This window comes from Poecilia mexicana, unplaced genomic scaffold (assembly GCF_051168715.1).
Source record: "Poecilia mexicana isolate PSO_F unplaced genomic scaffold, ASM5116871v1 scaffold_9, whole genome shotgun sequence".
Lineage (NCBI taxonomy): Eukaryota > Metazoa > Chordata > Actinopteri > Cyprinodontiformes > Poeciliidae > Poecilia > Poecilia mexicana.
The window spans coordinates 797,268-815,890 of record NW_028263378.1 but is presented as its reverse complement, the minus strand read 5'-3'; the positions used below and the strand labels follow the sequence as shown (position 1 = coordinate 815,890).

Here is an 18,623-nt window from a genome sequence, read left to right as displayed (position 1 = left end):
TCATTACTCAGTCCTGCTGAATAAAACGGTTAAAGTTGTAACAAAGTGTATGGACAAGAATCGTGGTCTCATTTTTCACAGATCATCTAATTTCAACATAATTCTGTTCAAATTTAAAGTGAAATAAGAAACCTGGAAGTTACTTTTAAAAACAGAAAAATACAGTATCATTAGTGTCAAAACAATGTTTACATTTCAAAACTGGTGTGAGTGCAGGAACATGATGATGATGATGATGATGTGGGTTTAACCCACCAGTCAGCGTCAGAAACCTTCAGATACCAGCTGAACAAACGGAAATAAAGGCTGAAGTCCTGAGCCTTTATTTGGGCCCAAATCTGCTTGGCTAAACCTGGAGACCTGCTGAGCTGCTGGACCGGCTGGTCCTGGACAGGTTGGTCCTGGACAGGCTGGTCCTGGACCGGCCTTGGTCCTGGACAGGTTGGTCCTGGACCGGCTGGTCCTGGACAGGTTGGTCCTGGACAGGCTGGTCCTGGACCGGCCTTGGTCCTGGACAGGTTGGTCCTGGACAGGCTGGTCCTGGACCGGCTGGTCCTGGACCGGCCTTGGTCCGGCTGTCCCAGACCTTTCCTCACATCTCTGAGACTGAATCCGTTTGCTGTCCAGAGGTCAGAAGGGTCCATGAGCCGACTGTTCGCTGGGTTTCCTCACCGAGTTCAACACATCAGATCATCTTCCTCTGATTCCAACTCTTCTAAAGACAAATAAACAGCATTACTCGCCGCCTCCTCCTCCTCCTCCTCCTCCTCCTCCTCCTCCTCCTCCTCCTCCTCCTCCTCCTCCTCGTCTGTTTTGAGACTCCTTCTGGTTTTCTGCTCCTGCTCCGACTCATTACAGGTGAAGAAAGCATTTTGCTCTTCCTTTGCCTCAGAACTCCGTCCTGAAACGTCTCCACCACCATCAGCACCAGAACCGGCGTCTCCTTCTTCTTCCTCTTCCTCCTCATCATCAGTGATGGAGTGAAGGAGGGGATGACAGGAGGACCTCTTCTTTGTGATCTGAGGAGAGCAAACGGAGGCTCCTGATATTGGTGTGGAAGCTCTGAGAATCCTGAGCGACTTGTTGAAAAGACGCAGAAACAGCTCTTCCTCGTCCTCTTCCTCTTCAGCAGCTCTCCTCTTCATAGGGGTTGTGATGGATTCATCTAAATCGGAGACTCTGCAGCTGCTGAAGGTCCGTCTGTGCAGACTCTCTGACAGAGACTGCTCAACATTGAAGCTGCCATTCCTCTGGAGCTCATGCAGCAGCGTCTGCTCCTCTTCCTCCGTTTCTGAGTCCTGCAGGTCTTCAGTGCTGTCCTCCAACCGTAGGACAAAGTTTCTGCTGGACAAGTCAAACTCAGGTTTTATCCTGGGTGTTTCTGCTTGGAAGCTGGAGTCAGACTGAAGGAGGATGTTCTGCAGATGGTTCATGTCCTCCTCTAGATGCTCCATCTTCTCCTGGTCAGGTTCCTCCTCTTGCTGCTCTCCCTCCTCAGGCTCTTGCTCCTCGGATGCCACCTCCTGCATCTCTTCTTTTTGTGTCTCTTCCTCCTCCATATTGTCCTTGATCACATCCTCTTGAGCCTCCTCAGACTCGTCCATGTTCACCTCCTTCTTTTGCACATCTGCTTTCTCAAACGCCTCCTCTTCCTCAGGTTGCTCCTCAGGGGTGTTACTGTCATCAGACAGCTCCTTGTGAAGCTCCTCCTGTGTCAACTCTTTCTTAGACTCCTCTCCTTGAGTCTCTCCATTTTTAATCTCCTTCTCCTCAGGCTCCTTTTCTTCAGACTCCTCCTGATGCGTCTCCTCCTTTACATCTTCTTGCCTCTTCTCCTTTCTAGACTCCTCTTGAGTTTCCTCTCTTTGTGTTTCCTTGACCTCCTCAGACTTTTCCGGTTGCAACTCCTGCTCTTGTGTCTCTTCTTTTTCAGACGCCTCCTCCCGTTGCACCACCGTCTCCTCACATTTATCCTCTTGAGTCTTAACCTCCAGCTGCGTCTCCTCCTGGTGTTTCTCTTTCTCAGCCTCCCAGGCCAGAGTCTTGCTCTCCTGTGATTTCCTCGTCTTGGGCATCTCCTCATCAGTCTCATCTTCTTTGGCGTCATCCTTCTTTAATTCCTTCCTTTCCTCTTGAATCTCTTTTGGCTCCTCAGGCTCCTCTTCTTCAGAGTCCTCCCCAGACTCCCACCCTTGGCCCTGGACTTCTCGGGTGTCCTCTTTCTCAGAAACCTGAGTTTTATTTTCCTCTTCTTTGGAGCTATTCTCTCCTAACTCATCGTGGCTCTCCTCTTCCGTCTCCGTTTTCTCAGACTCCTCCTCAAACTCCCACTCCTCAGCCTTTTTGTCTGGCGTCTCCTTCCCAAACTTCCCCCTTTGCATCTCCTCTTCTTGCATCTTCTTGGCCTCATCAAACTGCTCCTCCTGAGTCTCCTCCTCCTCAGACTCGTCTTCCTCCCTATATTTCCAGTCCTTGGTCTCCTCTGCCTGAATTTTCTCATCCTCTTGTGCTCTCCTTCCATCAGGCTCTTCTTGGGGATCATCGTGTTCTGAATTGTCCTCCTTCTCTTGCATCTCCTCAGATTCCCTCTCTTCTTTGGCCTCCTTGTCACACCTCTTCTCTCCATATTCATCCTCAGACCTCCACTCCTGACTCTCATTGTCTTGTATCTGTGCATTCTCAAACAAGTCTTTGGTTTCCTCTTTAAGGGTGTCTCCCTGCACCAGTTCCTCCTCTTGTATCTCCTCTTTATCTGCCTCCTCCTCTTCTTCAGAATCCTTCTCTTGCTTTGCATCTTCCTGAAAATCTCCTCCTCCATCCAGCTGAAGTTCATTGGGACTTGAATGAGTTGCATCTTCTTTCTCGCTTCCATCAGAGGACATGTCAGCATCTTCATCACCATCTGTCTCCATTTCGTCATCGGCATCAATATGGTCCTCCTCCTCTTCCTCCTTCAGGATAGACATGTTCACAGCCTCATCTTCCTCTTCTCCTGTGTTGTCAGTTTTTTCTGACTGAGGTTCTTTCCACATCAAAGGGATGATCATTTTCTCTGGAGCATCAACATCCTCGCTGTCTTCATGGAAGTCCAGAGCGTCGTCGTTCTTGGTGATAGACCAAAGGATGGATTTATAGGAACCCTCAGACAAACTGCCCCCATCTCTGTTCCTCAGATGGTGAGAAGAGGATCCAGAGGAGTTTGACGCAGTGGGATTCTTTATGTGGGGCGTCTTCTCTTGATGTCCATCGATGGAGGCGTTGCTGCTGCTGATGGTCAGTTTGTCCAGACCCTGAGTCAGAGGGTCTTCTTCAGACTCCTCATCTTTCTGAACATTGTCACTGTCCTCCAACTGCAGGACAAAGTTTCTATGAAATATTTCAAACTTAGCACTTTTTCTGTTGGGTTTGTCTTCAAAGCTAAAGTCAGGGTCACAGCCCATTTCAAAGTGAGAAGTTCTGTTCTTGTTATCTGCCATGATGGGCAGGTGACCAGCACCACACTCTGTTTGGTCCATCAGATCTCCAACAGCAGCAGGGTGTTGAGGTGAAGTGTTTAGAGTCAGATTCAGCCAGAGTTCCTCTGCTCCAGAACCAGGCCGGTCCATCTCTGCAGTGCTGAGGTTGTTGTTCTGCCTTGGTTCCCTCTGTCTGCTATGGGTCTCCAGCGGCTCGCTTGTCCCGGTTGGTTCTGTCCTCTGGGCCGTGCTGTCAGCTGGTTTCATCTGCAGGAGAACACACATCAACTAGTCACCCAGACAGGCCTGGTTCCTGGTCTGCTGCTTGAGCTCAACATTTAGCATTATCATTGGGAACAATGAGAACTGGAACTGAGTGAAGAACCAAGAAAAGTTCTAACTGACCTGGAAGTTTGGAGAGTCGACGATGAAGGTCAACTTCAAGAAATCCCCAGTCACCTCCTCCAATTCAGAATCTTCCTCCTGATTCTTCTCGTCTTGAGGGTCATCCTCTCCTGAGTTGTTCTCTTGGATCTCCTCCTCTAGCGCCCCCCCTTGCTTCTCCTTTTCAGCCTCCTCCATCACCCTCCCCACAGGCTCCTCTTGACACTTCTCCTCTTGAGGGTCATTATCTTGCACCTCCTCATTTTGAATGTCCTGTAACTCCCCTTCCCTCTCCTCCTTCTTAAGCTCCTCCTGGTTTTCCACAGGCTCATGTTCTTGCATCTCTTCCTCAGACTCCTCATCCTCAGTCTTGTCCACTTTCATCTCCTCTGCATCATCTTGCTCTAACTCCTCCTCTTCCTCACTGCTGGATCCGTCCAGCCGAAGCTGAGTTGATCCAGTCCCACCCTCCTGTTTTCCCTCAGAGTTTGACTCTGATGTCTCCGTCTCATTGTCATTATCACTGTTCTCTTCTTCTTCTTTCAGGGTGAATGTCTTGTCCAGGGAAAACTTGCTTACAACAGGATATTCCTCCTCTTGTGGGTATTCACAAGAGGAATGCAGAGATGTCTCTACAAACGTCTCTGGCTGAGGTTCCTCAGGAGTCAACAGGACATTTTTTCTTGAAACATCAATGCCTTTGTCATGTTTGTTGCTCTCCTCCTCTATTTCCTGATCATTGATATTCTCTGTGGTGGACTGGAGCAGGGAATGACAGAAGTCATCTGGTGTGTTTTGTCTAGCCGTCCTTCTGGAGGCTCTGGGCAGCTGAAAGGGGCTGACCTGGAGAGTGATTATCTGCTGCTCTTCATAGTCATCCCTACCACTGTCATAATTATCTTTGGCTGTTTGCTTCTTGGTTGTCCAGTTCAAGTCATTGGTGGACTTGTCTCTGCTGTGGTCAGTTTTGTTGTGTAGACTCTCTGACAGAGACCTTCCATTGAACTGAGGAGGAGACAGGAGTTTCTGCTCCTCCTCAGTTTGAGCGTTCTCTGCAACAAAGGCAGAAAACTCCAGGTTTTCTTTAGAGGCTTTGGGCGCAGAGATCACCCTGAAGGTGTCTGCTTCAACGCTGGAGTTTAGGTCCATCTCACAGTGGGAGGTTCTGTTCAGTTTGTCGTTGTCATTATTTGCTGTAGTCTGGAGGTTGGCATCACTTCCTGAAGATTTCTCCATTGGTTCTCCAACATCACCAGAGGTTTTCTGAGACAAGGTGTTTAAAGACAGCTCAGGAGGTTCATCTGCCTTATGATGTGGTGGCTCATTTCTGCCTAGACCAGACAAATCAATCTCAACTGCAGCTGGCCCTATTAAGATGGAGAAGTTGTTGTTAACAGGCTGTGGGTTGGAAGGTTTTAGATGTTTTGAGTTCTTCTCATTTGGATCTTCTCTACTCTCCAGTGGTTTTCTCTGCCAGGTTGGTTCTGTTCCCACATCCAACTGCATCTGCACAAAAAACCCAAAACCATATATTAACAGTTATAGACTGGATTCAAGACCTTCAAAGGTAAAGAAGCGACATTTAGGACGTTCTGGTTAAAACTGCTTGTACTCATCCCAGAACTGGGTCACAGGATCTGTAGTCTCACCAGACAGACCAACACTTCCCTCCTCCAGCTCTTCAGGCAGAAGCCTGAGGCATTCCCAGGTCAGCTGAGAGACATGACAAGTCTCCAGAAAAGATGCTAGAGCCCCTTCAACTGGCTCCTCTTGATGTGGAGAAACAGTGACTCTACTCTGAGCCCCTCCTGGATGGCTGGTCTCCTCAACCTATCTGTAAGGAGAGCCAAGCCACTGTGTGGAGGAAACTCATTTAAGCTCCTTATATTCACAATATCATTCTTTTGGCCAAGGCCCAAATTTCCTGACCATACTTATGGTAAATCAAGAGCATCACATTTAGCCTCAACTCTCCACAACGGACTAGGCAGTGGCCGTATTACCGCAGGAGCAGCAGTGATCCATCTGTTGGTCTCCTGCCCAATCCTTTCCTCACTTGAACAAGACCCCAAGATATTTGAACTCCTCCTCTTGAGGGAGGACCTTCTCTTCTACTTGGAGAGAATTTTCTGGTCTAAAACCATGGTTCCAGACTTGGAGGAGCTGATCTCCCAAGTGACTGTGTACCCCTCCCATGCATCCTGTAGGTCCTGACCAGAGGGAGCCAGTAGAACCTCACTATCCACACAAACCAAAGACAAAAACCCAGCAACAGGTCTGACTTAGTGCTGGCAATGGTAACCAAACTCCTCCACTGCTTGCATAGAAAACAGATAGCCCCTAATAACGTTCCCCACACTCCATATTTCTGGAGCACCCCCTCAGGGGCCCATGAGTGACATGGTCAAAAGTTTTCCCTAGGTCTAAAAAACACACATGGACTGGTTGGGCAAACTCCCACAAAGTCTTAAGAACCCTGTGAAGAGCGTAGAGCTGATCCGCTGTTTCTTGACCAGGACACACTGGTCCTCTTGAACCCAAAGTTCAACTGTCAGCTGTTCTCTCCTCTCCATCACCCTGATACAGGCCTTACCAGGAAGGCTGAAGAGAGTGATCCCAAGCCCAACTCCGAGTCCCCATTCCCTACTTCCACCAGGCAACACATGATAGTAGGCTTTAGGAGATCTTTAAAGTACTCCTTTCTCCGTCCAATAATGTCACCTGTCCCAAACTAAAAACACTGAAATTTTACACCAAGATTTTTTTTATAGATGAGTGGAGAAAAGAGAGCCTAGAGAGGCAGGGAGGCAATCAGTAGAGCAGCAACCAACCAAAACAATGTTGGTTGGTGGATATTTTGTGGTCGTCCAGGAAACCACTGATTAAGATCTGAGTATAATTGTTGGTTTTAGGGGTAGATGTATCTAAACATTATCAGCATATCAGTACTGTTCAGGAATGCTGCGTTTGGGAAACTTTTGGGACCGCAAAAGGTTAGTGATAACTTGCAAAAGTCCTGCTTCTGCACTGTGACTCCATTGGATACAGCACTTAGTATACAAAACTAACTTGTGTCACATAATGTACACAAATTAGTTTGCACAAATATAATTTGATCTTTAATCTTTGACCCACCTGCAGCCCAGACTCTGCCTTCATCAGCTCCTGAGCCTTCTGGACCCGCCCTTCGATGTAGTGGCATGCCTCCTGGTCTTCAGGGTCCTCATCATGGTTCACATCAAGAGAAAACATGAGGTCGTGGTCTGAAATCCCAAACATGTGCATAGCATGCAGTTGAGCGATGTGCTCGTCTAGAGCTGGGTCAGTCCGTCGTTGTCTGGAGTGCAGACCCTGCAGCTGAAGTTGGGTGCTGGAAGACCTTGGGTCCTCCAGGGTGAAGAGCTCCTTCAGTTCTTGTCTGCTGAAGTACCTGAACGGGTTCTTTGTGTCTCCGGTGTTCTGCCGGATCAGGGAGTCTTTGAAAACCTGCCGCCTGTAGATCTTCTCCTCCACCGTTCCACAGGTTATCAGTCTGTAGATCACTACGTTTTCTGTCTGGCCAATGCGGTACGCTCTGTCGACAGCCTGAGCGTCTGTAGCAGGGTTCCAGCTCGGATCGTAGATGACTACTCTGTTTGCTGCTGTCAGGGTGATGCCCACTCCTCCAACCTGAGTGGTGAGGAGAAACACGGAGTAACGTTTGTCTGTTTGAAACCGAGAGATCAGTTTTTCTCGTTCTGTGATCTGCGTGATGGTTCCATCCAGTCTCAGCAGTTTGAACCCTCTGTTGCCAAGGATCCGTTGGAGGATGTCGAGAACTGTCCTGTAGTGAGCAAAGACCAGCGTTCGGTGGCCTTCCTCTCTCAGACGCTCCAGAAGAGCCAACAGAAAGACAAGCTTTCCAGATTCTGATATCAAAGTTTCATCTGAAACGTTTGCGATACTCTTAACATCAGTCTCATCATTTTCCCCCTCAGGATTTTGATCAAGGCCAAACTGTGCAATAGCATTGGCAGACAACAGTCTGGGATGGTCACACAACTTCTTCAGGATGTTTAATTCAGCCAGAGGTGATTTGGTGGTCATCAGCAGCTCCTTGATGTGGTCCAAACTGATGAACTGTCTGTAAATGTCCTCCTGAACGGCACTCAGGTAAGTCCAGACGATCAGGTCATTCTTTCGGGTGAGCTTGGGCATGACTGCCCCAGAGGTTGGCTGAGGGTTTTGGTGGTTATCAGGTTCTGAGTTTGCCTCTTTTCCACCAGTCTTCTTCTTCTGCACTTCTGATTTTGTTCTACGAAGGAAGTAGGGCTTGATCAGAGTCATGAGGTTCTCGGACATCCTGGAGCCAAGAGCTTTTTCCCCAGGAGTAGCATCCTTCTCCCTGGCGCGGGTGATGGGGTTCTCATACTCTGTTTTGAAAGTCTTGGCTGTTCCCAGGAGAGTTCCCTGACAGGCAAAGTTAAAGAGGGTCCACATTTCCCTGAGGTTGTTCTGGACCGGCGTTCCCGTCAGGAGAATCCTGTTCTTGGAGGGAATGGCGTAGGCACTTTTGGCTGTTTTGGTGGAAGAGTTTTTAATCTTGTGTGCTTCATCCAGGATCATGTAGTCCCAGCAGAACTCCTTTCCCTGAAATGAGGCCAGCTGCTGCCAGTTGTTCATCAGCATGGTGTAGGTGGTGATGATCACTCCTCCTCGCCTCTGAACTTTCTCCAAACTCCTGGTCCTCTCTGCTTTACTGGCACCGTGGAAATCCTTCACCCTCATTCCTGGAGTCCATTTGCTGAACTCCTTGACCCAGTTTGTGATGAGAGAGGTTGGCATGACCAGCAGAGTGTGCTTTATCAGGTCGTTGTCGTACATGCCAGAGAGGAAGGAGATGATCTGGATGGTCTTCCCGAGTCCCATGTCGTCCGCCAGAACTCCTCCTCTTCGGCCGTCCCTGTAGAGGCCGTACAGGAAGGAAACTCCGACTCTCTGATAGTCGTACAGCCTGTCATGCAGCTCTTTAAACAGCATTAAGCCGCTGTTGTTCACATTGACAAACTCGTCGTCTTCATCCTCCAAGTCATTCTCGGCCAGGAGTTCTTCGATCTTCTTTATCCGGCTCTCCAGTTTGGGAGTTTGGTGAATGCTGAACGTCTCTTTGAACAAATCAAGACCCCTCTGGTTTTCTTCTTGTTTTTCAAAAGCTTCACCCTCTGAAATCAACCTGAAAGAAAAAGGTTAAAGTGGTTAATTTTATTTTAGTCACATAAATTGGATGGATTCTGCAAACTAATACGTCACTGTGTTTCTAACAAGTTAACTGTATGTTAAGTTTCAGATGATGTAACAAACCTCTAGTAGTTCTTTAGAAACAATTGTAATGAACTAACACTGACTCTAACCTGACATCATTTTCAATGATTTTTGTGACCTTTTATCTGTTATATGCATTGATATGACAGTTAATTATTGTGGCAGAGTCACTGTGAGCCAGCAGAGGCTCGGTAACAAAACACAGTTTAGGTGGATTTATTCAGAACCATCGTTTTCACAGGGAGACACAGAAACTGGCTTTTTCACCCAGTAAAGGTGTGACTGGTTAGTTACTGTTGATTCATTCTGGTCTGGACTGAAGCTCTTCATTTTGCAGTTTTGTTTTCATCATGCAGAGCTCTTCAAACTGCCTTGTTGCTGAAGTCTGCTGTAAAGTAAACCTGGTTAGTTTCTCAATCTGAAACATTTTAAGACTAAAAAAAAGCAAAACCAAAAATCTGTCAGGGTGTCAATACTTCCTACAGCTCTGCATGTTTTTCATGTCATTTCAAACAAAACTTATAAAATCTGGAACGGGTCAGAGTCGGTCTGAACAGGCCGGCGCCTGCAGACACATCATGGATCTGAGCCAGAGGTCGTCGGTTTGGCGCCGCGCCGCAGCCGTTGCTCCTGCCGGATTCCCCTCCAGAAAACATCGGCAGAAATCCCCGGGTTTCCCACAGCAGGTTGGGAATGTTACAGGAATACCGGCTAGTTTTAGAGGAATTCTCTAAAACTAGAGAATTTTAGTTTTCTCTAAAACTAAAATTAAAGAAAACTGAGCCAGAATTCCCAGAACCATGTTAAGCCAAATGAAGATGAAATGTCGCTGAATAAGTTCTTTTAATCACTTTAAAATTGGTGGATAAAATAGATTATGGCTGGACTTTCAGTCAAAATGACAAACAGAGAAAAAGTCTCGTTCTTTATGACCAAACTCTTCACAAAGTGTCAGGAACGACTTTCTCTTGTTTGGACAAGAACCAGGAGGCGTCGTGTGTTTAATCTTCAGCTAAAGCAGGTCACAACTCGCAGGCAAGACTTACAGCTGAATCCAGACTTACACAGACGAGAACTCAGACCGGACTGAGACCACGGAGAGCTCAGCTTACATCACAGAGCAAACAGGTGATCAGTGATTCCCTGATCAGCGGCTAACGGGAGCATTCACGGAAAACTGGACAGCAAACAGGAGACTACTAGGAGCCAACACAGACCCTGACTACAGGAGAAAAACACACAAAAACATCATCATAACAACTAGGAACACAGAACCAACGGGTCCGACAGGGCCGGCCCGGTCCAGCTTGCCTTGGTGACCCCTGCCTCTCCAGGTGAGAGGCAGGGGTCACCTGGACAGGTCGCCAGTCTGTCGCAGGGCAACACAGAGACACACAACTATGCACACACACAGTCACACCTAGGGGCAATTTGAGAGGCCAATTAACCTGACATGTTTTTGGACTGTGGGAGGAAACCGGAGAAAACCCACGAACTAGGAATAATTTCTGTCATGAATAAAACACGTTACATGGAGAAGTTTAATGTTGAAGCTACATGGAGGAAAGTGGAGAATTTTATTAGTTTATCGAGTGATGAACTAATAAAATCCATCACTCGATGATCAGTGACACTTGGATCAGTTTTTTCTTCATTTTGTTGAGCGAATATTATACAATAAACCAGAACAATGTTCTATACAGAAGATATAAACTCTTCTGGCTCTAGTTGTGGAAAGCACCTGGTTATTTGTGAGATTAAATATTATTTCAACAGTCAAATCAAACGCTGTGATGCAAATTCATTTGCCTGACATTAAATTACATCAATGGGAAAAGATTTAATTATTCCACAGGAGCCTTTCCCCCGAAACGCCTCAGGAAAACCTGAGTCACTCAGATAAACCCCGACTTTTCCACGGTGGGATGAGAATGTTTACAGGAAAACCAGTCCAGAACCAGAACCTGCACCAGGTTCTGGTTCTGTCCTCCAGCCCTTCAGATGCCGATTTAACACAATTAATTACCTTTTGTGCTTTTCCATCTTCTGTTCGGCATCGACGGACAGAGATCTGCAGAGAAGGTTTGGATCAGAACCAGGGTTGCTATAGTTACTGAAACTAACAAAGGAGCAAAACCTGAGAAAACATTTTCATAAATGAAAGCAGAAATTAATGGGGAGAAACTATAACTGACTGGAACTGTATTTACAAACCTGAAACATCCTGAAATCACAGAAATATTTCCTTTGTTTTCGTGTTTATTAGCTTTCAAAATGACGTTTACGTCAGCAAACCACGGCGCTCCGTTCTGCTGATGCTGTTCAACAATAATTTAACACAATTTTAGAAAATGTATCCGATCGATGTAAACATAATCACTTTGACCTCTTTGAATTCTGTACCTAAAAATTAAGAAAAGTATGAAAAAACTAAAACCACCACTATAACTCATTAAAACAAAACTAAAACTAAACAATGTTAAACTAATAAGTAATAAAAATCTGACAAGAATAATCTAATTAACCCTCTATGGCATGACTTTTTGTTTTTTTGGGGAAAAAATATTTTCCTGCATTCTTTGGGAGCTTGTTGGTTCCTAATTACATATCAATCATAAAATTGGACCCTAACCTCCCGGAACCGGATTTGGGTTTGTTGCCTCAGGGCAGCATTGCGCTACAAGGGGTCTAAAACGGCAAGTTTTCTACAGTGATTATGAGAAATGAAATACAAATCAAACAAAAACTATATTCATAAAAAACCTTTTTTGACAAAAATAAATGAGACATGGTTCCAACTCACCAAATATAAAATAAACGACTAACTTTCATTAATGAATGGTACATTTGTGCAAATTACTAAAACGAGCATTTGTGTGTTTGTACATGTGTATGGTTGGCAGAGTTAGAATCACTAAGGATGTTGAAATCAGTCTTTTTCCCTATTATATGTTAAACATCAGGAAGGAATTGCTTGCTGATGTGAAAAAAAGTGTATATCACATTTTTGGCACTTGATTATTGGCGTACCTGGGAATCACCATCTGTTTATCTGATTATCTATGGGTTGTAGCGACCAGATTCACATCAGTCACTATAGTTAGGGCTGCAGGTTCTTTTTTTAAGAGTTTGTAGTTTTGATTCTTTGTTAGAATTTGAGCCAAGCACAGGATAATATTTTCATCAGCTCCCATATCTGGTAGATCTGGTGGTTGCATGACTCACCCTGTATAGATTTTCACTTCACATATGAAGTACCCTGCAGACCCGTATATTTGGGTTTATCAGGTATTGCTTCAGTCTTTGCCTGCCTCGGAATGGGGCCATTTGTTCATTGATGACCAGCTCTTCACCCTTTGGGACTGAAGTTAGTTTTGAGGATAAACAAACAATGAAATAATGGTTGTACAGTGGATCCTCATGTTTTCATTGGGAATGACCCCAGCTTATGAACCAAGCACATTTTGTCCATGAAATGATCTTGCATCCATCTCCTATTGCTGTTAGTCAATAATAAAGTAAAAAAAAAATAGGCTGTGATAATTATTTTGTAATAAACTGCATTTCAACGCACTAGAATAATAATGTCTGAGCAAAAGGGCCCTAAATGCGCAATGTTGCCCTGAGGCAACAAAAAACAAACACAGTTTTAGCATATAAATAATTTAAAAAATTGTCTTGAAATGATTTATATAATGCTTCTTTACATACTTACAGATATGAAAATATTTTTAGTTAGAGTGACCCAAATTTAAACATGAAGAAAAGTGATGTATAACTTACAAGTAGGAGGCAAGGTGTAGCATGCACCTCCTCTTCATGAAAACGACTGCTGCTCTTCTAAGTAAAAGGTCACATGAACCTCAATACCTCTTTTATTTGGACAAAAATATGTCTGGAGGTATTTTAAATCATTCCCCCAAAAATAAAATAAAGGAGCAACATGAGGTACATATATGTGGTTTGTTGCCTGAGGGCAACGCCATGCCATAGAGGGATAAAACACTAATTAAAACTAAGTGAAACTGATGAAAACTTGATCGTCTGGTTTCTGTTTTACTTTAGTTCAGTTCTTAGTGTTTCTAGTTTTCTTTATTTCTTGTTTATAGTTATTCTATAATAACAAAACTCTAAACCTGAACTAAATATCTGAGAAATTATAATAAATAAATAAATAAATAAATAAATAAATAAATAATAATGCTTCCTGGATTAGCTGACTGATGATAATAAAGCTGTTTTCTGACCTCAGCCTGAGGGAAAACTCCTCCATCTGCTGCTCCTCCATCTGCTGCTCCTTGAAGCACCTGCAGCCTCCGCGTGTCCTAGTTAAATCATCCGCCTGTTCGGGGTTTCCGCCTGGAAAGTCCCTGAAAACCTGGTCTGGTTTTTCATAAACTCTCCTGAATGTGACCAGAAAAATCTGATCAATCTGAAGCAGAAAACATCAAACATTCAGAATAAATTTAATTATCAGCAGGGCTGAGCGCAAATCGTGACACCGCACCTACTAATGGCACTTCCGGTGGCAGGTGTCATTATGCGCCACAAGTGCCACTGTTTTCGGGGCTAGCTGCCAGTGTTGCCACCATGGTTGCCACTGACTTCGGCAAACGGACTACATATCCCATGATGCTTTATTACTAGTAGAAGAAGAACTTGAAGACAGACGAAGAAGAAAGAATTTTTCAGGGTTTTTTTCGCAGAAAGACCTACGTTAGCTGAATTCCTACACTTTTCGTATATCATGTATGATCCGTTCATCCTATTTATTCACTAAAGTTCATCTGAATAATCCAGCCGACTCCTTCCGTCTTTGAATTAGTCGAATACACAGCAGGTATCAGGGATGCCATTGGTTTCAGCACCTTAGTAACAGCTGAGTCTGGCTTCCACTAGAGCTGCTGTTGGTGTCCAGGATGTTTCAGAGCTGTCACAACTGGTGCCGATGTTCTGGGGGATGGCAATGACAGTTTTTGGAAAACGTGTTACTTATATTGTCTGTTTATACATTTTTAATTCACTGGTAATTGTATTGGTTAATTATCCGTTTCACACCTTGAATATTTTTGACTTGATTGAAGGAAGATGGCCAAAGTAACTGAATCTACCACTAAGTGTCACTATTACAGTGGAACCTGTTGAACCCCGTTGGGTTGCCAGATTGGGCTTTGGCCAAGATGGAAATACGTAGTAGTTGTGTAAAACGTATATTGTAGAAATTAATAAAGTTTAATGAATTATAATTTCTCATGGAGGAATAATAAGTTATTTGATCCTGATGTAGTAAATTCACACGTTGACTAAACATGAATTTTACAGAAGACTTCAAATGATTTCAGAGGGATTTTATAATACACAAATATTTTAGTTCTTGGCTACTGAAAACTTAATTATATGTTATTGCTGTTTAAAGTATTTACATGCAATGGCTAATAAATATTGACAAATCAATTACTATGCATATACTTTGACATAAACTTTAAAACATGTTGAAACATATCTGCCAAATAAAATAATATGTAAACAGCACAATTTTCTTTGAAAAATCATTTTCATCTTAAGTTTATAACCCAAAGTAATTTTTATTTTCAAAAATATGTAACAATCTTGTTCTTAATGCTGCTTAGGATTCACACATTGTCAAAGTTTTTGAGGTATACATACTTTGTGTTTTGACTTATCAATATTCAATATTAGTGTAAAAACTTGAAGGTGGTTTAACTTGAAAGTGAAAGTCCTCCTGCTGCCTAGAAAATGCTGTTGAAATGCATTTTGTAGCTCAGATTTTAGTCATTCTCTCATCTTTGAATAAGAAACTTTGAAGACAATGAACAGAACCAGAAACAAACACAGAGAAGCAACCTTCATGTATGCCACACAAATCTGGAATGAACTTCACAATTAATGAAAAATAGCAGAGATTAAATTTATTAAATAATAAGTAATAACTCTTTAAAACTGGTTAACAGGCATTTTTGGAAAATTATGATAACATGTTTTTTTTTTAAATTGCATTATCTTAAATAAAACACTGAAAGTTATAGTGGCTGCCTGGTCTATTAGGTAATAGACCAGGCACCCACTATAACTTATGACATCCTGTGAACTGTCATGGAACCATGCTGAACATAATGTCACTCTGGAATTGTCAATATCTCATGTTGCCACTGTCACCAATATTAACTAATAAGTCAATATTAGTGAACTTACCCGGTTTAATAATCAATAGCATTATATTAAGGTCATTGTATGAAAATAATTATAATCCGGAACTGACAGGAGCTTGTCAGCACTGACATACCATGGCGACCGAGTGTCAGTTGTAGTGACACCTAGTGGCAGCTATAAGAAGAGGTCCCATCTGACATGCATTCAGTGCAGGAGTTGTCTTTCTCTGTTAAGTCGGAACACCGGCTGTATATTTAAACATGTATGAGAATTATGTTTTAATTAAGATATATTTTATTTCTATTTGTTTGAACTAAAGTTATTCATATGCTACATTCTGTCTGAAACAGATAGAATGAGGTTAGCAGCCCGTGGCACCCATGGCCACCTTACCCGGTAGTAAAGTGGCCACTTGTGCCACCTTACTTGTGCCACTTGTGCCTCCTTCCCCGGAAGCCCGTGGCACAAGTGGCATCTTACAGCAGCTGTCAACATGTTTTCACTGAGGCTCTTTATTCGAAACTGAAATTTGAGACTGTATCCAAAATAGACCAGGGCGTATTTGCTTTTCTGAGGGAACACAACACTTAAGAGGAAATGCAATACATTGTGCCAGATCCACCAGTGTTTTCATTAATTATAAATTCATTCATATTAAATCTGACACAGAAGCTGTCACCAAAGAATATTCTATTCCTATTCTATTGTTTTCCCCACAAAGCATATTTAAATATGCTGACCTATGTATAATACAATTTATAATACTTTAAAAAATACAATTGTTTATAAATGCAGCTGTTTGTATAAGGTTTCCAGTAACGAAACAGCATGTTATGAAAGATTAACTGCGCAAATACGTCATTGTGCCTGAGTGGAGCGGTCGACCGCTCTAAGATGGCCGCCCTAAATCTCGTCAGCGAAAATAGGCGAGAGCGGTCCGTGAGGCGTGGGAGGTGCCAGTATGAGGTCGCGGCAACTCTGGAAGGTGCCGAAGTCAGTGACAACACTGACCGCTAGCCCCGAAAACAGTGGCCCTTGTGGCGCCTAATGACACCTGCCACCGGAAGTGCCATTAGTGGGTGCGGTGTCACGATTTGCGCCTGCTGTCTCTCAATAAATATGAACTTTAGTTCATTTGATCGAGTTTTTAGGATTAATAAAATGAAAAACGTAGAAAACAACCAGACTTTAACTTTCTGAGTAAAATGTGAGACTTACATTAACTTTATTTGTCTCTTTACAGACTGAGAAGATTCTGCAAAGATGATAAATGAATAAACAAACGATCTTCATAAACCAGAGAGCAGCTTAAATAAACTTCACCCAGAAAAACCATCTTCATGGTACAATGTTTGGTGAATAATATCCAAAATGAACAGAAGCTTTCAGTAATAAATTAAAACTACTGTTGGGTTCCTGGGTGTTTCCTGTCTGTAGTTGGGGTTGCTGTTTCCCTGTCCATCCTTCAGGGGGCGCCTGGCAGTCATTCCTGGAGGGCGTGGACCAGCTGATATTCATCACCTGCACTGCATGATCTCATTTGGAGGAGCATAAGAGGAGGAGGCAGCCTACACACCAGTGCCAGTGTTTTGCCAGTTTTGGTATTACAGGCCACCTGAATTTCTCCAGTGATCGCACTTTGTGAATTTCTAGTGATTCTTTGTTTTTTGTGCCTCCATAGGAACTCTCACTACAGAAGCTGTGAACCCCCTAGTGGAAATTCAGCGCTGAACCTCTCCTTGTGACGCCGGTGGATTATTACCCACCGGTTGCCCAAGTCCCTGAATCCCCCCTTGGTGATCAGATCTCCACGCTCGCTGCCCTCCTCTCTCCGGCCATAACGAAACCCGCCCAGATCTCGTCCGCCCTCCAGAGCTGCCCCACCACCATAAGCGAAGCAGCTACACTCGACCTCAAGTAATCCACCCAGGATCCTTCAGACGTCCCCCCCGGTCCGTATCATCTCAGCTAAAGTAAGAACGTTAAGTTTTTTCCAGCAGTTTACCATTTCCTCCAGTCATCGAACTCACCATACTCTCTCACCCTTAGCTCCAACCAGAAGCATCGAATCCTCTCCGGACCAGTTTTTCCCCTTTCTCTGACTGTCATTCTCTACAATAAATATAATTTTACTGATTTCCCTTGTACTGTGGGTGTTCTTGCATGTGGGTCAGACGATTAAAACCCAACATGACAACTACTTTCTAATCAGTCATTTTTATCCTACAGAGTTTAAACCTCCGTTTAGCTTCAAAAACATGAAAAATGATCTAAACTTCAGCATCTGATTTTTCAAATACTTCATCATAGTTTTTACACACGGAAATAAAAAACATCTTAATGTATGTGCCCCATTTTAACCGAACAGAAGCTCATTTTAGTTTCTAAGAATTGGCCTAATTTATGTTTTTAAATGCTTAACAGACAGAAGCAGCTTACTGCGTCTGCAGTAAAAACGAGTCAAAAAGAAGCCAGAGCAAATTTAGCTGTTAGCAATTAAGTTATGTTTTAAAATAAAAATATTTTCTAGTTTTGCCTCAAAGTTTCCCCTGGCGGCCGCCATTGAAGGCCGCTGATTGGCTGAGCCGTTCACATTCATTTGGGAAAAATAAACTTTCAACTTCTGCATCTGAAGTTCAGGAGGAAAATGTTTTGTTACCTGGACGGTCAGCAGCGGACACCTGGCCAGGTGGAGGGCGGGAGAGGCGCGCGCACCTGGCGGGACACGTCACGTGAGTTTGGGTGAGGCGGGAAAGTCTCAAAAATTACAAAAATATGAGACACTGATGATACAGACTTATAAATCCATAAATGGGGCTCACGCTGTACACTGTAAAACAATAATGATAATTTCAAATGGGCATTTTTTACCTAAAAAGTTAAAATGGCGGGAGCTCGAGCGCCACCTAGTGTCTGTCAGTGAACCTGCGCCTCAGGCCGCCTGTAAAGTTCACACAAAAAAGTTCCTAATGATAAAAGTATTCATCATTATCATAACTTACTGGACAAGACGGAAAGAAATAAAACTATCAGCCGCTGAGGTTTTTACACAGAAATGATCAGACATTGATTACAGATATTGGAAATATTGGCAGCCTGACCTGATGGTGTGTTGATGTTTAACATGTTGAGTCAAATCGAAGTTTGGAAGTTTGAAGTTCATCACGAAGCTTTTTGCTCGTCTGTCTTCAGGTTATAATAATAATTATTAAACTCTCATAATTAATCCAGATTTAAACATTAACTCTCAGTTTACTGATTTACTGGTTTGTATTCAGACTGCAGGTCTGAAGAGCTTTGACTAGGCCGTTC

The 18,623-nt window shown here is 43.7% G+C and overlaps 1 protein-coding gene across 1 annotated transcript; it reads right to left on the bottom strand.

Moving 5' to 3' along the window:
* Positions 1 to 188: 188 nt before the first annotated feature.
* Positions 189 to 17,420, bottom strand: LOC106908609 (uncharacterized). Its single transcript, XM_088008436.1, has 7 exons — positions 17,342 to 17,420; positions 17,078 to 17,186; positions 13,388 to 13,543; positions 6,975 to 9,051; positions 3,861 to 5,345; positions 740 to 3,722; positions 189 to 619 (listed from the first exon to the last, which is right to left on the bottom strand). The coding sequence occupies exons 1-7, from the start codon at positions 17,418 to 17,420 to the stop codon at positions 189 to 191; spliced, it is 7,320 nt and encodes a 2,439-aa protein (XP_087864562.1).
* Between the last annotated feature and the right edge of the window lie 1,203 nt (positions 17,421 to 18,623).